The sequence below is a fragment of the Thamnophis sirtalis genome, unplaced genomic scaffold, assembly GCF_051295495.1.
Source record: "Thamnophis sirtalis isolate CommonGarterSnake01/CBP01778 unplaced genomic scaffold, rThaSir2_p1.2 scaffold_5, whole genome shotgun sequence".
In the NCBI taxonomy this organism is placed as follows: domain Eukaryota; kingdom Metazoa; phylum Chordata; class Lepidosauria; order Squamata; family Natricidae; genus Thamnophis; species Thamnophis sirtalis.
Genome location: NW_028261385.1, coordinates 87863151 through 87886804, shown reverse-complemented (window position 1 = coordinate 87886804; position 23654 = coordinate 87863151). Strand labels below are relative to the sequence as shown.

General features: G+C 40.7%; 2 protein-coding genes across 2 annotated transcripts in view; one reads left to right on the top strand and one right to left on the bottom strand.

Moving 5' to 3' along the window:
* The window catches only part of LOC106538512 (atrial natriuretic peptide receptor 1-like), a 65476-nt gene extending 50562 nt beyond the window's left edge, over nt 1-14914 (top strand). Inside the window, exons 19-23 of the mRNA XM_087717013.1 lie at nt 1924-2063; nt 3951-4103; nt 8503-8601; nt 11564-11655; nt 14780-14914. Coding sequence (XP_087573139.1) covers nt 1924-2063; nt 3951-4103; nt 8503-8601; nt 11564-11655; nt 14780-14914 — 619 coding nt within the window. The remainder of the gene's footprint in view (nt 1-1923; nt 2064-3950; nt 4104-8502; nt 8602-11563; nt 11656-14779) is intronic.
* A 2881-nt stretch (nt 14915-17795) lies between these two features.
* Nucleotides 17796-23122, bottom strand: TMEM215 (transmembrane protein 215). The gene has a single exon (XM_087716149.1). The coding sequence runs from the start codon at nt 22657-22659 to the stop codon at nt 21919-21921; it is 741 nt and encodes a 246-aa protein (XP_087572275.1). The 5' UTR covers nt 22660-23122; the 3' UTR covers nt 17796-21918.
* Between the last annotated feature and the right edge of the window lie 532 nt (nt 23123-23654).

The following is a 23654-nucleotide window of genomic DNA, read 5'->3' as shown; positions in this document are numbered from 1 at the left end:
TTTAAAAAATGCTTAAATTGATATGGATGGAATTAACTCAAGCAATACATGAGTAACGAAACCAAAACTAAAAACTACTGAGCCTCTCAGTGTAACTGCTTAGAGTAGGCAATACTATACTTGAGAAATCAAAAGTAAAGCCAAAACAAGGTCTGATAGGCTAAGAATGGATTTCAGGAATTAACTTTGCTTATATAACAGAACTCAGTTTAATTAGACTAGCGAGAAATAAAATTAGATAATGATACGGGCTTGGCCCTATGAATTTTAGAATTCTATATATACTCATTAACCGTAGAAGCAGAATTACATGTACGGAGTACAAATGTATATTCATACAGTGCACATAATTGGTGCTGATGAAATCTGAACACATGTGTCTGTGGGTAGCAACAAAGCAGTTGGAATGGCAGAAATGCTAAAAGCCACTATTGACTAGACTGTTACTTACTGGGAAATAAAATTGTCAACCAATTAAAATTTCATTTAATTTATCTGCCTTCATCAACTAATTAAAGTCTTTATATTGTATATTAGCATATCACTGGAGAAATGTCATTTTACAGACTAAAAGTCTGTAAGACTAAGTGAATTTATAAAACAACAAAAATGATTGGTGTTTTTTTTTCAACAGAAAAGCGGTATTTTATTCTGTTAACTTTACATGCTGCTGCAATCCAGCAGGCTTCTGACTTACATGCCCTTCTTCAAACTACAGTCCAAAGTAATAATGTTAGAAGTTATTAAGAAAGAGATTGAGAACAGAAACACTAAAGCACAAGCCAGAAATAATCTGTTTCTTATTTTCTGCTACAAAAGTGCTTTGAAACAACAACAGCCTCCAAAAGTACACACTGAGTACATACATTGGATATAATATTTCTTAAATTGAATTCCATAATCTATGATACTTTCTCTTCCTGTAGATGCCCTGACATTATTAATACCTACTAAAGGCCTAACAGTTGGTATAAGCGGGTCATGCTTTTCTTTACAATTTAGTTTGAAAAATGGCAAACAATGATTACAGGGTAAAAGCAGTGGCAGTGAGAGGCAGTTTGACGTAGTGGTTGAGGAGGTTAGAAACTGTTGGACTGCGATTTCTAGTCCTAGCTTAGGCGTGAAGCTAGCTGGGTACCTTGTGCCAGCCTCTCAGCCCTGTGAAGCAGGCAATGGCAAACCACTTCTGGAATGTTGCTGAAAGGTCCTTGGTGCTCTCTGAGATTGCTTGTTTTCTTGCAGACACTATCCTAATAAGATAACATCATTAGTGCTGATGTTAGTACCAAGAATACTGCAGGGACTAATCTAGAAAATCACCAGGAAATCAACAATAGAATAGAATAAATAGAGTAGAATAGAATAGAATCTGGAAGGGAACTTGGCGGTCTCCTAGTCCAGCCCCCTGCTCAAACAGGAAAACCTATACCATTTTAGATAAGTAACTGTCTCTAGACTCTTCTTAAAAACATCCAGTGATGGAATGCCCACAATTTCTGGAGGCAAACTGTTACAGTGGTTAATTGTCCTTACTGTTAGGAAGTTTCTCCTTAATTCCAGGTTGCTTCTTTGATCAGTTTTCAACCATTATTTCTTGTCCTGCCCTCTGGTGCTTTGGAGAATAAGTTGCCCCCCTCTTCTTTGTGACAGCCCCTCAAATTTTGGAATACTGCTATCATATCATACCTAATTCTTCCTTTCTTTAGACTAGCCAAACCCAAATCCTGCAGCCATTCTTCATATGTTGTAGTCTCCAGGCCTAACTTGAAGGTGCACAGAGAAAAGTGATGATTAATGGTGGTAGAGGAGGAAATCGTGTTCTGCGATCAGAATTTGTGTCATGAAAATCTCATGTCAATTTCAAAAAATTCTGAAATCCTAATGGGACACACCATGACTTACTTGCTTCTTTCTTCTTTCCAGTGACATTGTTGGCTTCACGCAGCTCTCCAGCACCAGTACACCTTACCAGGTTGTGGACTTTTTAAACAAACTCTACACCACTTTTGATGAAATCATAGATAATTATGATGTCTACAAAGTTGAAACTATAGGAGATGCCTGTAAGTTTTAAAAAGTATATAAATAGCCCTGTTTTTCAAACTGTCTTTAGTTCTAAACATTACTATTAGGTAACAGAAGCTGATAACCCAGGCAGTAAAATTAAAGGACAGGAAATTGCAACCTACTGTATTAATATTATTAACATGATACAGTAAAATGCAAACAACGATCCATTTCATTTTTTTTTAAAAGATGATGATTGAAGGAATATGGATTAATAGTTATTTACTATATGTAAGGTGAATGAATTGTGGTTTTCAGTTGTTCTCACAGCCATGTGGAGGTTACATTTTCCAATAGAGTGTTCTCAGGATGGGTTGTTCCTGAGGAGAATTCAGGGATTTCTTCAGATTATTTTGCATCTAAGCTTAACTAAAAGCCAGAGGATTTTGGGATTAAGACAGCTGTCATAGGGATGGTTTACAGCCATTAAAATGAATGGGTCAATCAATGCTAGGCATGGGAGAATAGATTAAGAATGACGTGCAGAATAACACAAGTCACTAGGGGCAGGACATTGGTGTATGTCATAAAGCTGATATCTTTCTGTTATGATGAACTGCAATACTCATTTATGTTATGAATTAACATAAATCCCAGCAATTTAACGGAATCAACTTGAAGCATCACTATGGAATTAGGCATAGTTATTTCAAATAGACTCAGTGAAATTGCTGGGATTATGCTAATAAAGACTAACTTAATTACCATAAACTAGATCCAACTAATGAATGCAAAGAAAGTACTTTGAATGTTTACAATGCATTTCACAAATGGTGCCATCATTCAGGTTCGGATAATGAAAATACACATCAAAACTGGCTTTGACTTTTACACAGTTTAAGAAGCTCTTTTGTTTTTTTTTAGATATTTTAGAATTATTTGGGTCATAAAACAGCTTGATATCTGTATTTTAATAAATCATTTTAATGTAATGAGAGATTGGCAGATTTGAGATGTAACTATTTAAAATATTAATACAACGCAAGATGAGATAGATACATCTAGCCTTGCTAGTGTTTGGTTAAAGAACCTTTGTGTTTGGCTAACTCTATAGGAGGTGAAAACCTCTTAAAAATGGCTGCTCTAATTCAGTAATCTGAAGATTTTGCTTTCCTGGAGGTGTTTTGTGTATAAGCATGCACAAATCTGGTATGTTTTTCTGAAGGTTTATAGGGCAGTATTTTAGGATTATTTTTCAAACTTTAAATACTTAAAAATCTGTCCATTTCCATTCATGATTTCCCTACCATAATGAGTGTTTAATCATGCCAAAAATTGTTATATTTTAGCGCATGTGCTAAAATAAGCCCTTTCCCAAAAATAAGCCCTCTCCCAAAATATTTAAATGCATGCGCAGCCGGTTTTCCTGGGGGGGGACATGCCCCATGTGCCCTGCATGCACCTACCATCTACATGGAACAGCCTCGCGGAAGCTGCTCCTGTAAATCCTAGCTATCTTCTCTTAGTGGCGGTTGCAAAAAGAGTGGCAGTCCCAGCGATGCTAGGGCTGGCAAGAGTGTGCCAGAAACAGAGACAGAACTTACGGCCATCTCTGGATCTGCTGAACCAGGCAAGGTTAAGGGGCCTCCTGCACCTCAAAAATAATAAAACCTCCCCCAAAATAAGGCCAAGTGCTTATTTCAGGGGTCAAAAGAAAATGAAACCCTGTTTTAGTTTCCGAAAAACATGGTAGTTTTTATAAATAAACGCTTTAGTTTTACTATTGATTTTTGATAGAGACTATGAGAATGCCGTTTAATGCTGCCTGATGCTAAGGACTGTTGTACACATTGGGTTCCATTTATATGTATGTGTGAAATTGCAACTGTGATATGAAAGTTAATTATAATTTACCCCTTTTATGTACTTATTCTCATTTTCAGACATGGTAGTATCAGGAGTGCCAAGAGAGAATGGCATTCATCATGCAAGTGAAATTGCAAGCATGGCTCTGGAGCTTGTTTTGGTGTGCAAAACGTTTAAGATTCCACATAAGCCTGAGACCCAGCTTAAAATTCGAGCAGGAATCCACTCAGGTATCACTGGTCTAGAAGGAGAAAGCCTCAGAAATGAAAGTAGCTTACTTTTTTTACCAGAATTGGGTCACCAATAAAGGAAAATTAAGTCCTGAGTATTAATTGGCTTCAGTTTCCTAGATGCAGCTTCAGGTTAAACTTCCATCAAAATAATTCAAAAATTACAAGAGGGATGTGCGATGATGCTTCATACCTTTTCTGCAAAATGTGATGTAACCATGAGAATGGTGTCACACCAACCATCACAAATCTATGTTTTTTATTGATACCAATAACCTAACTTTTCAGTCATTTATTGGTTTTTCATGTAACAGTTTCATGCTTTTTGCACGAAAAACTGACAAACACTAACATCAGATTAAACAACAAGGTTCCGTATTTATTTAGTATCTAAACAGCACTTTTTGGCTTTTGTCTTGTAAACTGCAGTAAAATCATCCCTGGGGAGAGTCCAGCAGTAATCAGCAAGCATCGACGGACTCCATTTCCCTTGGTATCTTTTCTCTATGCTGCGATATTCTGGTGGAATCTCTCCCCATCCTATTCACTCACTGCCTCACAGTTCAAAGGGAAATAGTCCAAATGCGAGTGTAAGAAGTGAATTTTCAGTGGCATGTTTGAACCAATGTTTGACCAAAGCAAAATTTCCAGGAGTTTTTCATAGTTATCTGCCTTGCTGTTCTCAAAGTGAAGATAAATTTATACACTTCCATGTGGTACCATTTTTAGTTTTTTTAGTTGTTTTTTTTTTTAGTTTATTTGTCTTGTATGCCGCCCACTCCCGAAGGACTCCGGGCGGCTTACAACAGACAAGGGAAGGGGGATAAATAGACAAAGACAACACTTTAAAAAAGACACAACATTCACAATTTCCGTGGGGCTGGATGTTTCACAAGCCCCCCGGCCTGCTGGAGCAGCCAGGACTTGGTGGCTTTGCGGAAGTCCGGGAGGGTAGTAAGGGTCCGGATCTCCACGGGGAGGTCATTCCAGAGGGCTGGAGCTGCAACAGAGAAGGCTCTCCCCCGGGGAGTCGCCAGCTGACATTGGCTGGCAGATAGAATCCGGAGGAGACCTAACCTGTGAGATCTAATCGGTCTATGGGAGATAATCGGCAGGAGGCGGTCTCTCAGGTACCCAGGTCCGATGCCATGTAGGGCTTTATAGGTAACGACCAGCACCTTGAAGCGGGTCCGGAGACTAATGGGTAGCCAGTGCAGCTCGCGGAGGATAGGTGTGACGTGGATGTACCTAGGTGCACCCACATCGCTCACGCGGCTGCATTCTGGACTAACTGAAGTCTTTGAACACTCTTTAAGGGCAGCCCCATGTAGAGCATGTTACAGTAATCCAGTCTTGAGGTCACAAGGGCGTGAGTGACTGTCTGAAGGGCCTCCCGATCCAGGTAGGGTCGCAATTGGTGCACCAGGCGAACCTGGGCAAAGGTCCCCCTGGTCACAGCCGACAAATGGTGTTCTAAAGTCAGCTGGGGATCCAGGAGGACTCCCAAATTGTGGACCCTCTCTGAGGGGTGTATAATTTCACCCCCCAGCCTGAGAGATGGAATAGTTGGCCAATCTTTGAGAGGGAACATCAGAAGCCACTCGGTCTTGTCTGGATTGAGTGCCAACTTGTTTGCTCCCATCCAGACCCTAACAGCCTCCAGGCACTGGCACATCACTTCTACAGCTTCGCTGAGTTGGCACGGGGCGGACAGATACAGCTGCGTATCGTCCGCGTATTGATGGTACTTAATCCCGTGCCGGCGTATGATCTCACCCAGCGGCTTCATGTAGATGTTAAATAGGAGGGGGGACAGGACCGAGCCCTGCAGCACCACATAGTTGAGGGGCCTTGGGGTCGCCCTCTGCCCTCCGACCAACACCGACTGCGACCTGTCCGAGAGGTAGGAGGAGAACCACCGAAGAACGGTGCCTCCCACTCCCACCTCTCGCAACCGTCGCAGAAGGATACCATGGTCGATGGTATCGAAGGCCGCTGAGAGGTCAAGGAGCACAAGGATAGAGGGGTGACCCCTATCCCTGGCTCGCCAGAGATCATCGATCAGCACGACCAAAGCAGTTTCCATGCTGTAACCAGGCCTGAAACCCGATTGATAGGAATCTAGATAATCGGTTTCATCCAAGGACCATCGGAGTTGAGAGACCACCACTTTCCCAACAAAGAGCAGGTTGGAGACTGGACGATAGTTGCTCAAAATGGCTGGGTCCAGAGACAGTTTCTTCAGGAGGGGTCTCACCACCGCATCCTTTAGGAGGGGCGGGAAGATTCCCTCCCGGAGAGAGGTGTTAACTATCGTCCGGATCCAGCCGCGTGTCACCTCCCTGCTGGTCGAGACCAGCCAGGAGGGGCACGGGTCCAGTATACAAGTGGAGGCACTCACCGCTCCCATGGCCTTGTCCACTTCCTCAGGAGAAGCAAGTTGAAACTCAATCCATAAAGTATGCTCAAGACCTTCCCCCAGTACCTCGGCTGGTACCGTGCAATTGGAGTCCAGCTCTGTCCGAATTCGAGCAACTTAATCCGTTATTACTGAACAAATTCCTCAGCTCTACCTTGTAAAGGGTCATCCGCATCTCTCCCTTTCAAGAGGGAGCGGGTTATTCTAAACAAGGCGGCTGGGCACGATTCAGCGGATGCAATAAGGGCGGCAAAATGCGAGCATTTTGCCGCCCGTATTGCCACGAGATAAAGGCTCTCATCAGTGCTCGGTCTGACTCAGATTTACTGGCCCTCCAGTGGCGCTTTAGAACAATTTTCATTGTTCTACTGTACTTTGTCAAGAAGTTAGGGGGCTTCATGATCATTAGACACCTCCCTCCCTTGTAGGCAAATATACTCACCTGTGTATAAGTCTTTATTGTGAATTACCATATTTTTGGAGTATAAAACGCACCCTTTTCCCTCAAAAAAGAGGCTGAAAATCTGGGTGCGTCTTAACACTGAATGCAGCATTTTTTGCCTGCCAAAGCCCCTCCCCCTTCACCACAATGGCCATGCAGAGTCTGCAGAAGGCTTTCAGAGTGCTGCTGGGGGCTGGAAAGGGCAGAAATGAGCGAAAAACAGGCCGGTTTTTGCTCAATTTTGCCCCCACCCCAGCCCCCAGGAGTAGTCTATAAGCCTCCTAAAGGCTATGCGTGCAATTTATTTTGACAAAAAATGGTCCCGTTTTTGCGAAAAACTGGCTGTTTTTTGCTCGTTTTTTTAGGGGCACCCTCCAGGAGCACTCTGCAAGCCCGGTAAAGGCTATTCATGCCTTTTGGGGGGGGGGGGAAGGGCTCATTTTCATGAAAAATGGGCTGTTTTGGGGAGGTTTGCAGAGTGCAAAAACCTTTTTTTTTTAATTTGCCTCTTCAAAACCTTGGTGCGTCTTATACTCCGAAAAATACGGTATCTTGAAAACCTTAGCCAACCTTTATCACATGTTTTCTACTTCATCTAATCAAAATATGTAAAATTAACCCATTTTATCTTGGAGGTCAATAATTTTCCAAAATTTGTAGACCAGTCTATTAGTTCACCTCCCTGATTAATGTTGGCAATGAATGTTGGATTGATGAAATAGGGGTACTGGAAGCATTAGCCATGTTACCTATCTAGTGACAAAATGGGAGCATATTGATTGGTTTCATTCATTCATAATAGGGAAGAAGTGGTAATGGGAAGGAGAGCTAATAGTATAACCTTGAGCTTGTTTAGAGGTTCTAGCAGGGGAATGCAACTATCATATACCCTTGACCGACGATCGCTACACTCCTTCTATCTGGGATGGTCATCCTCTTGCACCGAGCACGCAGCTTTGGGAGGGACGCACATGGAGCAGTGAGGGAGGAAGGAGGTGACACCCGCCTAGCCAGCCAGATCAGCCGAATCAACCCTGACGATCAGTGGGGTGACAGATGTCACAGCCAATTGGCACAAAGTCATTAGTAGGAAGTAAATGATCATCATGGTTCACGTTCTTAAATGTTTTAGTCTAGCATTTGAACCAGTCATTGAATTGCCCTCACTTGACTTGCACAGATGAATAGTTTCACTAACTCTGGTACTTAAATTTAGACTACTTGCAACCAACCAATTTACATGACTACAAGCAACTTCTTAGATTGCATTCCAAATTATTGCACTAATGGGGTACCATCCATCTTTTCTTTCCAAGTGCAGCTGTATCAGCTAAGCATCTGCTTTCTTTTTAGGATGATGTCATTCTGGTCATCGCTTGTTATCCTGCTTCTCTCTTTGCCATCTTGTTCTCTGTTCTTTAGTTCTCTTTGATACAATTACTCCTCATATAGATATCCTATATGCCTAATTTTTCCATTGTGATAAATTGTAATTGAGGCGCAAGAGTTAAAGGAATCTTTCTACTTGTCTTTTTTAGGTCCAGTTGTGGCAGGAATTGTTGGAACCAAAATGCCACGGTATTGTCTATTTGGGGACACAGTCAACACAGCCTCCAGGATGGAATCTACCAGTGAAGGTGAAGTGCAATTAACAGTACAATCAAGGAGTGAGCTATGACTTGGTACCACTTCAATTTTCTTTCCTGACTTAATCTGGCAGAATGGGTATTTTTCTTGGCTAAGGAACTGTGGGTGGCAGGGCATAGAGGATGAGGCATTCCTGTATAGTGACTGCCCCATATAGAACATTATCTCTAAGAGTTTAGGTTGGCCCTGATCCTGTTGACATTCCATATGGCTTAGAGATATGGCCCTGGTTCTGGTTTTGTGTGTTTTCTCCTGGCTATGTGGATGATGGTTAATGATCTTGGCTGCTGTATGTTTTTCATTTTAAAATTTTATTATTGTCAACTTCCCTGAGTCATTGCTGAGATGGGTGGTTATACAAATTGATTTTTATTCATTGCATAGTCAGCCAGATGTTCAGACTGGATTTGGCATTTTTGTCCACCTATTGAGTCATTCCCAAGGACTTGGAATAGGCAGATGTGGATGTTTGAGGGTGTTAGAGGTATCATTGCAGGATGTAAATTGTTCCTATTGCAATTGACTGATGGTGAATTTATCAATGGTGTTGAAGTGGTGCTCCAGTTGTTTGGGACTGCATCCAAGGCACCTATTTGTATTGTACTACCTTTGCTTTTTTGCCACAGTCATTCTATTTCCATTTGCAGGTCTTTGTATTTTATATTTTGTTCAGTTTTTTCTCTTATTTTTGTCTGTCTCCAGTTACTGCCATGTCCACTATCCATACTTTTTTGACTTTCTTATTGACAATTGTTAAATTAGGTTATCTGGCAGGTGTCTGTCAGTTTGAATTCTAAAGTCCCAAAGCACTTTAGCTTCTTCATTTTCATTGACTTTCTCTGTTTTATGATCCCACCAGTTCTTGCTTGCAGGCAAATGGTATTTGTTGCAGATCTTCCAATTCACCATTGTTGCTGGTTTGTCATACTCTTCTTTGAGATCTGTGTGATCTTGTGATTAAATTATTATTATTTGATTTTAAGATATAGAGTTATATATCGACATATAGATTGTTTGGGAAATTGTTGTATCTTTCTCTAATAAAGTATAGGAAGTCCTCAATTTATAACCACATTTGGAACAATTTCAGCCGTACATTATTGCAGTTGTAAGTCAATGCGCCCTTGCGATTGGACCTGATTTTTTGACTGTTTTTATGGCAATCATTAAGTGAATCACATGGTCATAAGACTGAATCCAGTCTTAATCCAGTTCTGAATACCAGAAATGGACAAAAAATAAAATGCTGGAAACCAGCAAAATATGTCATTAATCACAGTCACATGACTGCAGGATGCTGCAACCGGTCATAAAGGCAAGCTGGATGCTATGTCCCCTAAATGAAATCATGTAACTGGGAGGCCCAGTGCAACATTTTACAATGGCTGGAAGTGCCTTATGCTTTATGAGCCATAAAGCAGCTTTTCTGAGGCTGCCATAACTTGAATAGTTGTTAAACAACTAGTAATGAGTCTAGAGCTACCTGCAAGGCTGTGCCATCCTAAACTGTCATAACAAAACTACAAATATGGCTAAGAAAGCCATAGAAAACAGTCATAAATACCCGTCTTAGATGAGAGGTGTAGCCCTTTTATGACTGTGGACTTCAACTCCCAGTATTCCTGAGCCACAAGTCATAAAAGGGCCATAGCTCCCCACCCTTGACTTAGATTAACAAATTTAGAGCAGCAAATTCCCCTCTTTACTGGGAGGCAGTATACTCAGTAAAACATGTCAAACATTGGGCATTATCTTCTAGGTTAATTTTTCCTAATATAGTGTCCTTTGAAGAATTCTTGAAGTTGAGGAATGCATTTAAAAAGAATAGAGTTGGGGAAAGCTCTGCTAGAGAATCATAGAGCTGGAAGAAATCCCCAAATCTGTGAAAGTTGTCTGTCCAGATTTTGCTTGAAGGTAGCCAATGAAACGAGTTCAGTATCTACTTCCCTTTGTATCTACTTTTGCTGTCAAATTCTTTTTATCATTAGTTTTTCCTACCATTTCACGGAAAGTTTTTCCCTATCTATTACTGTGTCTGGGACTCTGGAACAATAAAAATACAAATCTTAATTTTCCGTGTGACATTCCTTCAAATATTGGGAAAATGCCAACATATCTCCTCTTTGTCCATCTCTCCTTATATGATTTTGTTTCTAAACTTTCTTGTTCTCTTGCATTGTATCTGTTTCTTCTTCTATGCATCTTTTTTTTTTAATTCAGTGTCCCAAATTGGACATAGTACTCAAGAGTTCTGATCAAGACTTCTGAGAAATACTACTTTCCATGATTTGGAAATTGTAGTTTTATTAATGAAATGTAGAACATTACTTATCCCATTTAAATCCAGTTCACACTGCTAAGTCATATTCAGTTTCTGATCACCTGCTATTCTAAGATCTTTTCCGACACATTATTAGTAAACTAGTTTCCTTAATTCTATGCTTGTATTTTTGATGCTTTTTTCTTGACCAAGAAACTCTCTATTAAATTTCATTTTATTATTTCCAAGTCCCGTGTTTAATCTAACAAGAGCATTTTGAATTTTGCTTCTATTTCTAGAACGTTAACTTTCTCATGTAATTTGTGTTGCCTGCAAATTTAAAAAGTGTTCACTTTTCACCTTTTCATCCAAGTGATTAATAAAAATGTAGAATGCAGTGTTGTGGCCAGAAATTTATTAGACCATGAAATTTAATCTTATTTAGCAACCCTATGTCTTGAAATGAAGGATATTAAGCTTTTCCCATTTCTTAATTTTCATAAAAGGGTTAACTGCCTTTGTTGATAGTCACACGTGTATTCCAAGATGCTTTCAAAGTGAACTGAAGGTTTGGATAACAGTAGACGCATGAGCTGTTTTTAGGAGTCAGGATACCTATTGTTCGTTATCTTTGAAAATGGATTTTTCAACTATGAAAACAATGGCAACACTGCTTCTCATTTTCCCTTTAGCTCTCAAAATACAATGCAGTTCAAGCACATACCAGCTGCTGCAACAGATTGGAGAGTATATATTGGTGTGCCGGGGGAATTTGCAAATCAAGGTAAATGTGTTCAAGCTTTCCCCAAATGGGAAACAAATGGTCATTCTTTAGCAGATTTTGTTTTAACACTCCTGTCCATATTTGAAATATGAATTGCATTTATGTCTGAATTGCTCCTTAGGCCAATTTGCATTTAATGTCTACCCCCAGGGATCCTGGGAATTGCAGTTTGGTCAAAGTATTGAGAGTTATTTTCACCCTAGAGCCTAATTTGTGCTGAGGTCCTCCAGAAGCTATTTTTAACCTCAAGCTATAATCCTGGAAGAAGTACAGTAGCTATAAAATACGGTTGAAGAAAATTGAGAAATGTTTTCTCCCACCTCCAAGTAGGAGAGCTTCAACCAATCAACTGCCATTATAGATGTCAAAAGTGCCAAAGATAAAGGCATCCCTCTCACCCACCCAATTTATTTCAATGCAGCAATTTTAAAATAAATGCTCAGCCTGCAGATTCTTGATTAAGAAGACTCCTGCCGTAGGACTTCTTCCTTGGCCTTGACTTGTCTTGAAGGCATATCCACTTGAGATTGCTTTTTTCCTGCCATATGTTTGTAGTGATTTCAAGTCAGTTTTGACTCCTGATGAGTGCCTGCACCAGCCTCTGCAGTTTCCTTGGCAAGGTTTTTCGAAGTGGTTTGCCATTGCCTCAGAGGTGGTATTCAGCCGGTTTGGACTGATTCGCCCGAACCTGTAGTGGAAATCGTGGATGGGCTCAGCAACCCACCCTGGCTCTATGCCATCCTATTTAGGGACGTTTTCAAGCCAAAGTGCATGCATGAAATGCATGTGTGCTCACATTTGCCAACTGGTAGGGAAAGTAAGTGAAAACCACCCCCCTTGCAGTGTCCTATTCCTAGGGCTGAGAGAAAGCACCTGGCTCAAAGTCATCCAGTTGGCTTCATGCCCAAGGTAGAACTAGATCTTAAACTCTCCCTATTTATTATCTAATGCCTTAAATTACTACATAGAATTGCTCTATGCCTTTTTTCTTTTTTACTACCAGCTTTCAACAGCCCTAATCAGAGAAAACAGAAAGAAATAGCTGGAAGGCAGATGACAGGAGAGACTCTTTTAATTTCCTGAGTATATTGACTGGGTTTAGATGGTGGCTCTTTCTTTCTCCCTATTCAATTCCTTGAGTTTGTTTCCCTCAGTATATTCATTGCCTAGAATCCTGCTTACTCCTGCCTCTCTGGTTAATATAGTTTGTTCCACTTTTCTCTCTAACAGAGGCACAACTCCCTTACAGGAATTGCCTTTTGTCAGGGGGTAGGGCATTGGTTAAAAATGACATATGTGCTGTATATCAGAGATGCTTCATTCATTAACTGGATACAGTGAAGCACTAAAGAATATGTGCCATGCAAAACCTTCATATGGCTTGTTGGTTTCCTTGCAAGTTGTTAGCATTAAAAATAGATTTGAACAACTTTCTGTGATGACCCAGGCATGGCACAGAGGCAACACAGTCAGCTGACAGTTCAAACCGCCCCTTTATTTCTCAAAATGTTCCCCAAACGCTCCCATGTTTCTGGCAAGTCCCAGAGCAAAGTGATGACGCACACACACATACACACCTCCAGCAGGCTCTGGCTGCAAGTGGTCCAGCACAACGCTGTGAGCACAATGGCTGCAAATAAGAAATCCAGCAGGGCAAAGGAATAAGTCAATTAGTCCAGGAAGCAAAGGAACAAAGCAAGAAGTCCAGGAAACGTCCAACATCGGTAACGGCACACAACACTCTATGAATTCAGTGTTTCTTCCCAACAAATTCCCTCCCCACAGAATCTTCTTCAGTCTCAATCCCCAGATGTGCCTTGTGGAGAGGCAGGGCGCTTTCCTCCCAAGTAGTCGGCTCAGCCTGCGCTGTTCCCACCTTCTCTCCACTCTCCATGGTCAAGGATCATTGCTTGAACTCTGTCTCTCATGTTCACTGCTTAGTCTCTCTAGGTCATCCTGTCCCCATTCCTTCCTGCCTAAAAGCCATCCCAATCCTGAAAAGCCCTGGCCTGACTTGGCCTGCTCCTCCCCATATTCTTCCTAAGCCAATGAAGCCGCCTCCTTGATCTCCATGGGCTCCAGTTCTGGCTCATCTTCCTCTGCAGATTCAGGCTCCAACAGGGACATGACACTTGCAAGTGGTGGTACAAGACCAACACAGTTCTGATGAATCTGCACAGTTTCATTCTAAAATAAAACTCAGATATTACAAGCAGCAAATATTCACTACTTTTTGGTGACCAGCGATTTGATTGACAAATCAGAGCATCTTCAGTAAATGAATCAGTTACTTAGTTAATAACTAACAACATCGAGACAGCTCAGGTTGTTTAGCCCCATGTGTCTGACTTAACATTCCTGGACAAGTTCTGAAACTAGTTTTCTAATTTGGATAAAAAGGAGTTAGCTATTCTAAAAGAACGGGCATCAGAATTTCATTTTTAAAAGTGACAATAAAGCTTGTCTTATCTTATCTATTTTTTTGTTAAACACAAACTGGGGAGGGAGGAATTCACATTGGACATGGACAAAAAGTCTGGTTCATATTTTTTTTATATCCTACCTTTATTATTTTTATAAATAATATATAACTCAAGGCAGCAAATACATACAATATTCCATCTTCCTCCTATTTTTCCACAACAGCCCTGTGAGGTGAATTGACCGAGAAAGAGGGAGTGACTGGTCCAAAGCCACCCAGCTGGCTTATTACGCTAAGAGAGAATCAGCAGAATTTTCAGAAGGTGTTTTTCCCCCTTATTTCAGAATCACATCTAAGCCACTTCTCAAAATTATTTCAATCCTTAGTCCTCAAAGGGGAAGAATAGGAAATAATGTTTCACTTCAAATTAACTTAAAACTGAACTGAATTTTAGGGTCACGGAAAATAAAATTACTTCATACCCTCCTTGTAACCTTTACTTGCAGCTCTGTTAATTAAAATGCATGTTTGAGTTGATTAATGTCCATAGTAATGCTTGCAACCTGTAACTCTATTCAAACTTAATTTTAAAAAGCAGTAGGCTAGTCTGCATCTCTGTTGTCATAATGTGTAATGTTCTCAGAAGCAAAGTATGGCTGTTGACTTTACTGAAATGGTCCATTATTATGTTTTTAATTTTAGGGAAAAGGTGATATGGTAACATATTGGCTGGAAGGAAAAAAGTCTCGAATAATTCAGAAGAAGGGATTAAGCCCATCTGCAACCTCTGAAGCTATTAACCAGAGTGGTTTTGGTATCATTCCTGGTGTTGTATAGAATGTTCCATAATCAAATCCATTCCAAAAGAATGTTATCAGGCAACTAATCTATCTCGCTTTTTAGAAAATTATAAGCAGGAAGAATCTGAGATATCTCAAGGTTCTTGTTTTTTTTTAAACAAACCATGCAATCAATACAATTCTCAGCTCACGGATTAACCCAAGTAGTCTCTGTGAAGATTCAATTGTTATATCATGCTATGGTTTATTTTTTTTAATAGTTTTTAATAGTTTAATATATCTGTTTATTTATAGCTAGCCTTCTATTTTCTGTGAAGACCCGAAGATACATATCATTTTCATTCTGCCAGTGGTTGTGGCTTAGCAAGAGTTGTGAGTGCAGTCTTTGTAATTTGTGGCCATGCTTTGTAGCTTGGGTTAGGCCACTAGTTCTTGTTCAAGAAAACATAGTGGTTTAGCACAATGTATAATCTTATTTCAGTTCATATTCAACTCCAAGGTTGCTGTTATTATTACTGAACTATAACTGTTAGCAACTTTCACTGCTGTCTATGATGGGCGGATCAGCAATTGTACACTCATGAAAGTCAAGAGTAGGTTTCTATCAACATCCAGCTTGAGTAGCCAAATAAAAGTCTAGGATCATTTCTGAAAAGCTTACTGTTTATTGAATACATTGCATGGTAATGGCAACATAAAACTAACCCTGAGATTCTCAGGCATCAGTTCACAATATTAAACAACGATTTTCCCAGCCAAACCTCCAGGCTTCCTTGTAGACCATGTAAACAAGTTCTCTTTGTTATGGGAACCATCTGCCTTCTTCTTCCATTAAGATGTCCTTGAAAAGTTTCCAGACTTTCACAAGATTCAGTGGAACTGTAATAGTTTCATTTCTCTAATTTGTAATCAACACTTTACCCTTTACCCTAATGACAAGTTGAAACAAAAAGGCACATAGTTGCCAATGTTTCACTCTTGACAGGTTTCATTATTTCCCCTTATAATATCTCTTATACGCCACCTCTGTTAACAGCTACCCAGAAAACATGATTGTTTGGGAGAACTCCATAGTTTATATGTAGAAACTCACTGTGGTTTGTACTGGATAAAGTTAATCAGTCTCTTTTAGACTCTCCCTCCTTAGAACACAATGACTGGGCAAAGTTAGAGAGGACACACGAATTTGGAACTAACAAGCTTGCTTAGTTTCCCATTTCTATTCGGTTGGGAACATTAAATAGGGAACTCATGATCTACAATGTGAAAAATAGGAGACAATGAAATAAATGGCAGTTTGTGTAAGATGTGCTGTCCAAAGCAGTTTTATTATGATTTTTTTTCTAGGCACGATATCAAAACTCATACATAGTGGTATAATTCTTTACCTCTATTATATTCAGAACTTTTTTGGAGGCTGAAAGGGTTTCAAGTTGGCAACAAGCACCCAGTGAAGGCACAAATGCAAGGTCTGAATGCAAAGCAAACGTTTTAGAAAACAAATGGGAGAAAGAGTTGTGATGCTGTCTATACTGTTGTGTTCCTTTTTGTATGAGGATAAGCATTCTGTGTTGGCATTGTTTAATTCACCTTTGGGGTGCTGGATTCCTACTGAATTGCTACTGGAGGATGCAATGTTTTTTTCACCAAGGACCTCAAAATCACTCTGGCTTTTCCTGGAATTTGGGATGTTGGCCAAGCAGTCTGAATCCTGAAGCAAAAGCTTGGCTGCTTCCTGCAAGCATTCCTTTGTTCCTAAATAACTACCAGCATAAATAAGTGACACTCATGTTGTAGAACTGTGTAACATCAGTTAAATGCACATGCATTCAAAGATGCTCAAATCCCCTAGTGATTAAGATCAGACAAGAGACTGATATTATTTTGACTGGTTGAAAAAATATGAATTGAGTTTAAAGAGATTCTATATGTTGTGAAAAATGTCCTCTGAAAAAATGTCATTTATTAGAGCACCCAGTAATTATTACATTTTATTTCCCTTCTTTCTCTCTTTATGCTGATTTGTGTTCAGTTGAAGAACTTGATACTCTTGAACTTAATGGAAAAAAATATTGCAGTCTTATACAGTAACTAAATATTTTTGTGTTAAATTAGTTAGGCCAAAGTTATTTGTCTATTTGTTATAATTAGAAAGAATGTTACCCATAAGACCTCCAAATTGTTAAGTCAGTAGTATTTCAGTAACTGTTTCCTTATCTGCAGTACTTCTAAGATTAATTTTGTCTGTAATGTCTGCAGGTTGTTTTTGCTTCTTGTAACTTCTATTCTCTTCCAAGTTTCTTTTCAATGTATAGCCAATATATGAAATTGCTATTCTGTTTGCTTTCCTTTGTGATCTGCGTTAATTAGATGTCAGATGCTGGAGAAAAAAGGTTGCTTTCAGATGTTAGAGATAAAAAATGTTCTTTATTATAATAGCAATTATAACTCTTTATTTAAGAATACATTAACATTTAATATTTTCAATACTTTTCTTTCTGTTGCTTTCTACCTTGAAAGTTTCATTGATTTCCATAAGCATAGGACTAGTCTCATGGTAGGACTTAAAACTATGCTTCTACTTGTTACTTCTATTGATTTTTTTTGTTATTGTTGTCTTTTTCTTTCCTGTTTTCAGAGTTTATAAGCTATTTTGTATTACATGTATTTGGATCATTCTTACTATAAATTTCTCCAGTATCATTAATATATTTTTAAAAAATTAGAATACAATACATGAATGTTAAAATTATGAGCTGTACACTAAATTGTTTAAAAGGGGAAAGAAGCATATATTCTTTTGTTTAATTGATATTGTGAAATTTTTGATATTTTAATCAATGCATTTTAAAAATTCACTAACCTAAAATGTTATCAGAATTTTAAAATGAAATACTCATTTCCAGTATCCAGTCAGTTTTATAACCCTTCAGTTTATCTTTTGTAGTCCCTTTAAAAAGCTGTAATTAAAGTTCAAGGCTCATATTTAAATGAAAAAGTTTGTGATTTTATTGGTTTTTGGCAACAAGTCCTGCACTTATACATTTTTTTCAATTAGGCTATTAAGGGCATTCTAAATAATCCCCCCAATTAACTACCTTACTAAAATTATACATACTAACCAGTAAACTCACACAGAGTTAAGTTAGCATGCATAAATCAACTCTGAACATTCAAAGTGTTTCATTTAAATAAACTTTTACTATAATTTTTAAAACAAGCCACTAAAGCAGATCAATACAATTATTCCTATAGTGCAAATAGAAAGGCTGACACCCCCCCCAAAGAAGAACACATTCTGTTATTTTTTAAAAAGCATATTAATTTATTAATAAATTTCCCCCCTTTCCCAAGTTATTTTCCCAAGGAGTTACATTATGGGCACCAAACAAGGTTCTGTTGAAGAATAAATATTTTGGAAGAGTAGTTGTTATTGGGTTAAAGTGTTATTTATTGTTTATTTTAAAAAATTTAAATTGCTCAATAGCCAAACTCTTGGTAACTTCAATAAAACATACTAAAAGATACAATTTTAATAAAAACATATACCAAAAAATTCAAATAAAATGCAAGCTAGGTAGCAGCAAGGCAATCATATGAAGCTAAAACAACACAAATTAAAGTACAAGTAAAGTGCAGTTAAAAGGCATGGGGAAATAGACAGATTTTCACCTGGTGTCAAAATCATCCTCAAGTGGGTGCTAGCTGAGTCTCTCTGTGGAGAGAATTCCACAAATGGGGTGCCACTGCAAAAAAAATCCCCCCTTTTGTTGAGACCAAAGTCAAATTATTTGCTGTGATGGGAATCTAGAAGTGGGCCTTATTAGATCTTAAAGATCTTAAAATCTCATTGGGTATTTACAGGACAAGGTGCTCCTTCAGCTAATGTGATGCTAAATCATTCAAAGTTTTAAAGAAAAAGGGCTGCACATTTAATGTCCAGAACATGCCTCAAAGAATTGGGGGAGGGGGGATTTGATTCTAGGGAATGAACTTTCCCCATATTCAGTTAATCAATCTGAATTTCACCTTCTCCCACTGTATCTCCATCTTGATTAAACCTGAAATTTTGCTCCACTTTCCTTGCGGCATGTCCTAGTGCTATGATGGCGAACCTATAGCTTGCGTGTAAGAGGTGGCACACAGAGCCTTCTCTGTGGGTACACGTGCCATTTCCAGCCGCTCTTCTGGTTTCTGACGTGCATGTCAGCTGGTCTTTGCGGGCGCCAGAGCACCAGAAAATAGCCTAAAAAATGGCCCCCAAACAGTTTTTGGGGGCCCTTTTGGGGCTGAAAAATGGCCTGAAAACAGCCTGTAAACAGGCATGCATGCGCTGGCCAACTGGTCTTCCTGTTTCCGGTGCTCCGGCATGCGCACATGCACACATGTTCCAGTTTGTTCACTCAGTGCCAAAAAGGTTCGCCATCACTACCCTAGTGTTATTCTGGTTACCTTTGAATTTTGAAATATAGGGGGAATCTAAAGGAATCTAAGGAACTTGAGAGTGCATGTTGCCCTCAGCCAGGGTTGCACGACGTTTTTTTAGCTCAAAAGCCACATGAGACTTTGTGCATCTTCAAATACATACTGCAGAAGTGGGTGTAACTAATTGTTGTTCCTTGGGGAGGAAGAACAGGAGTTTGAAAGGGCAAAGCTGGTGCATTGAACATTTGCTATCAACTTGGAACTTATAAGAGACCAACTTTAGCCTTGCTCTGTTTGGGGAACTTTGTGGCCCAAAAAAGAAATGCTGGAAAGCCACTTGTAGTCCTGGGATAAATCTTGCTCCCTTCTCTTTATAACCAGTTTTTTTTTTGCAGCCCTGTGCTTTGATGATGATGTAGGCTTACTAGCTTTTTATCTGGTGTTTCTAGCTGTTCCCTAAAAATGTGCAAGGGGCCAATAGAATGGTTTGTTCCCATTCTACCTTCCTACTCCAGTAACAATTTACATAACAAGTAAGAAATATCACATGCATATTAACAACAGGCAGTGTAGTATTGTGGTTAAGATGCTGGCCTGGCTTTGGGAAGTCCATCCTCAGCCACAAAAGTTCATTAGGTGATTTTGGGTCACCCAGTCTGTTAGCCCTACCTATCTCACAAGGATATTAATAGTAGGGGAAAGTGGGAGGAGGAAGCATGATGTGCTTGCCTTTCTTTTCTGAATAAAGGCAGGATAGAAATCTAAAAATTCATAATAGAAAACACAAGATCCCTTTCTGATACTCTGCTTTGAAATAAATGTTGCTTAGCCATGTTTCCCACAAAGTGCTTGCAGGTATTTTTCATGTATCTGTTAAGATGGACCACGTGCACAAGGGTTAAATGGTGAACTGCTCTCAACAAAACCGAAGGATGATTGTGCATGATTACCTCTTGCTTTCCACTGAGATGGAAGCTTAACAAACCTATCAGCAATAAAATATGTGTGACTACGATACGAGGCTTTTAGAACTGGGAAACCTTTTAGAAGACATTTCTGGTGTAGGCCAACTTAAAAAGCTAAAACCAAGTGCAAATTGTTCTAAATGTATTAAATATGTTGTTCCTCACATTTCATCCCTGTAACGTATCCTACATGGATTAAATATGTAACATACATACAAAATGATATTGCACGTCCATTAAGAGTACAGAAATATGTATATGAGGTTTGCTGATTCTGCAGTTTTTCAAAGGCTTATTTTGTTCTATGCTGAATCATAAGAATTCACGGTTATGGAGTTACATAGTGTTTGTAGCATGGCCAATAAAACTTCTAATCTTGTATCAAAAAATAGGAGAGGGGGAACAGAAAAAGCTAGGAGGATAACCCACCCAAATTTAAGCCCTTTTGAATGCCACAAATTTCAACTGGAGATTTAGCAACATGTTCAAAATTCCCCACAAAACGAATGAAACGCAAATGGCTTGATTTTGTTAGATTGCATTGCTGGTTACATAACGTTTTTAACTTAACTGTACATTCAGAATAGTCACAGTAGGATACACAAGTATGCCTCAAATCAAAATCTAAATGCAAGTTCAAAACTAGAACTCTTAGCTTCCATCATTTCCATTTCATTGGAGACCTTATGCAGAAGAAGGGAGATTGCATGACATACAACAATACTGAGCATACCAGAGAGAGAGAAAAAAGAAGTTGGAAACTAATGGCATATTAATAAAGTTTGAAAACTCAGGTATTAATGCAATTTCACTCATTTTCCTTCACGGATATGGTCTTCAGGCTTTGATTTCTGCACACATATGATTTCTTTGCTGAACTTGCTTAACATGGTAAAAGTTGGAGCAGGAAAGAGGGGGGTACACAACTTCAAGGAACTTAATGGAGCTCCCTCCATATTAACCTGCAAAAGTTAATAACCACACCCAAAGGTGCGTTTTCCAAAGGCAACTGGACTTTGATTTTCTTTGAAGATGTTTCGCTTGTCATCCAAGAAGCTTCTTCAGTTCTTCAGTGAGAACTGCAGAAGCTTCTTGGATGAGAACATAAATGTCTTCATGGAAAAAAACAAAGCCCAGTTGCCTTTGGAAAAAGCACTTTTGGGACAACCATTGCCAAAACATCTGAGAATCTCCATAGACATGAATAACAGCACCCAGTCCATTTCTGGACCAACTTTGAACTTGGCAAGTGCGTGGGAATAAACCCCTTTTCTTTAGCCCTGTATAAGAAAATAGCAGAAGCCCCGCTGCTTAGAATTCACCATACCAAACATCGATTCTCCTTCAAGAAGCCATTATTAGTTGCATTGGAACGAAAACGAAAAGTATATCAGGCACCAAAGGTTCGAGTATCAGTCCCCTACCAGGTTTTTAAAGTTAACAGCTGAACTAGGAGGCTAGCCCCATGCAGTGCAATACCAGCTAATATATGATTATTATAATATTATCATTATATTATTATTACCGTTATGGTTATTTGCGAAAAAAATAAAGAGTCGGAAGGGTGGGTCGTCAGTATTGTTTGTCCCCGTTTGAAAGAACGCTGGCCCAAGTCGAAAGTCGGAGCGCTGGCAATGACAAGACGGTTCGTTCAAACGATCGCCTGGGGATCCGAAGTGAGGTCTTCGGTGGGGTTTATATAACAACAGTACCTGTCGTAAGGGCTGCTCTCCGTGTAGGAGCAAACGATGATGCTGTCGCTGGGGACGACGTTCAAATCGTCCTCCGCCGGGCAAGCGGCGGCAGCGTCCCCCTCGAGGCCAGGGGACTCCCCTCGCGGCTGGTCTAAGGCACTGTAAGGAGAGGCCTCGGCCACAAAAACGTTCCCGCCGGGCATCTCTGGATAGCACTTCTCCAAGTACCTCAACATTTCCTCCTGAGCCACTTTGGGGTCCAAGGCCACGCAATCCCGCTCGGCGGGGGTGGCGAGTGAGTCTTTCCCCCCGCAGTAGGCCACCCGGCGGGTCTCCTCAGCCGGCTGGGCGTCGCGTGCTTTCAGGGCCAGCTCGTCGCAGCTGCTCTTGCCGGACTCCAGGTCCGAAGGGGTCCTCAGCAACTCCAGGACTTCCTTGTCCTGGGGTTTCTTGCGGCAGCAGGCGCACTGGGGGCAAAAGCTGACGTTGGGCCATTTGCTGCAGCCGTCGGTTTTCCTCGTCAGGGCGATGGCGGCGATGCCGGGTAAGCAGATGGCCGGTCCGATGGCCAGAAGTGGGATGTCGCCCAAAGTCTCGCCTTTGATCCCGGAAACCGTGAACATGAAGCCAAACACCAAGAAGACGCTGACCAAAGCCACCACCAGTCCAGTCCGAGGGTTGATGTCGTCGGGTCGCATGGCTTACGGGCGCTCTAGGTCATTGGATCCCGTCGCTCCACGAAGAAACGCGGGGAGCGGAAAAGAGCTCCGTTCCCTCGGAGCAGCCTTGGGGGAGAGAGAGGGGGCCAGGCGCGGCGGCTCCACGACGGCCCCCAAAGTCGCTCGCAACGTTTACGGGACGCCTCGCCTCATCTCACCTCTCCTTCTCCTCCCAGCCGGGCTTTCAACGGAGCGCGCCGTCGCGTAACCCCAGGACCGGCCGAATCTCCTGCCAGGCTTCCCCTTTCCCCCCGATGCTTTGGCGGTTGCTTTTAGCTTGGTTGCTGCCGCTCAGAGAAGCTGCCTTTTTTTCCTCGGCAGCCTGAAGGCACGTGAAATCCCGAGGGCTTCTTGGCTCTTCCCGTTCGGATGCCCGGGATGAGCGATGCATTAAAAGCAGTTGCAAAGACTTTTACCCTAGCAAGAGGTTCCAATATGCCCAACACGCGAGCGAGCGAGGGAATTAGGTAACACACGATTGCGATGCGTAGCTCCAAAGGTTGCGAATGGGATGGGGGGTTCGGCCTCGTGCGGTTAAGAGGGGAAATGCGGCTGCACGTGAAAGAAGCGGCGATCTTCAACTAGTCCGCGTGGAACCCAATGAATTTAATGGGAGTTTTTTAAAAAAAACACCCACCACCAACTTCATGCTTGTAGTTCTGAGTTGCATTCTGCCCCATCAAGAGGAAGAAAACAAAATGGATTTCCACCCCCTCCCATCCACCTTCATCCTTTGGCTAAGAAAAAGGAGACAAAATCGCGTAAAAATGACCACTTGTGTGTTCGGATTCTGGACCAAACAGTTGCAAGGAGGCAAGCCGTGAGAAGGCAAAGCCAGACGTGGGTCTTTCGGGACAACAGACGTCCTTTTCAAGCCACCTACGCAAGCCCATCCACGTGTAGATAGAGAGCCGTTCCGGCGCGTTCAAGGTAGGCTCGAGCGCGGTTCGCGACCCGCGAGGAGAATGCGCGCT

What these genes read in the sequence shown, in the direction of transcription:
- TMEM215 (XM_087716149.1), bottom strand. Translation starts at nt 22,659, where the DNA reads ATGCGACCCGACGACATCAACCCTCGGACTGGACTGGTGGTGGCTTTG.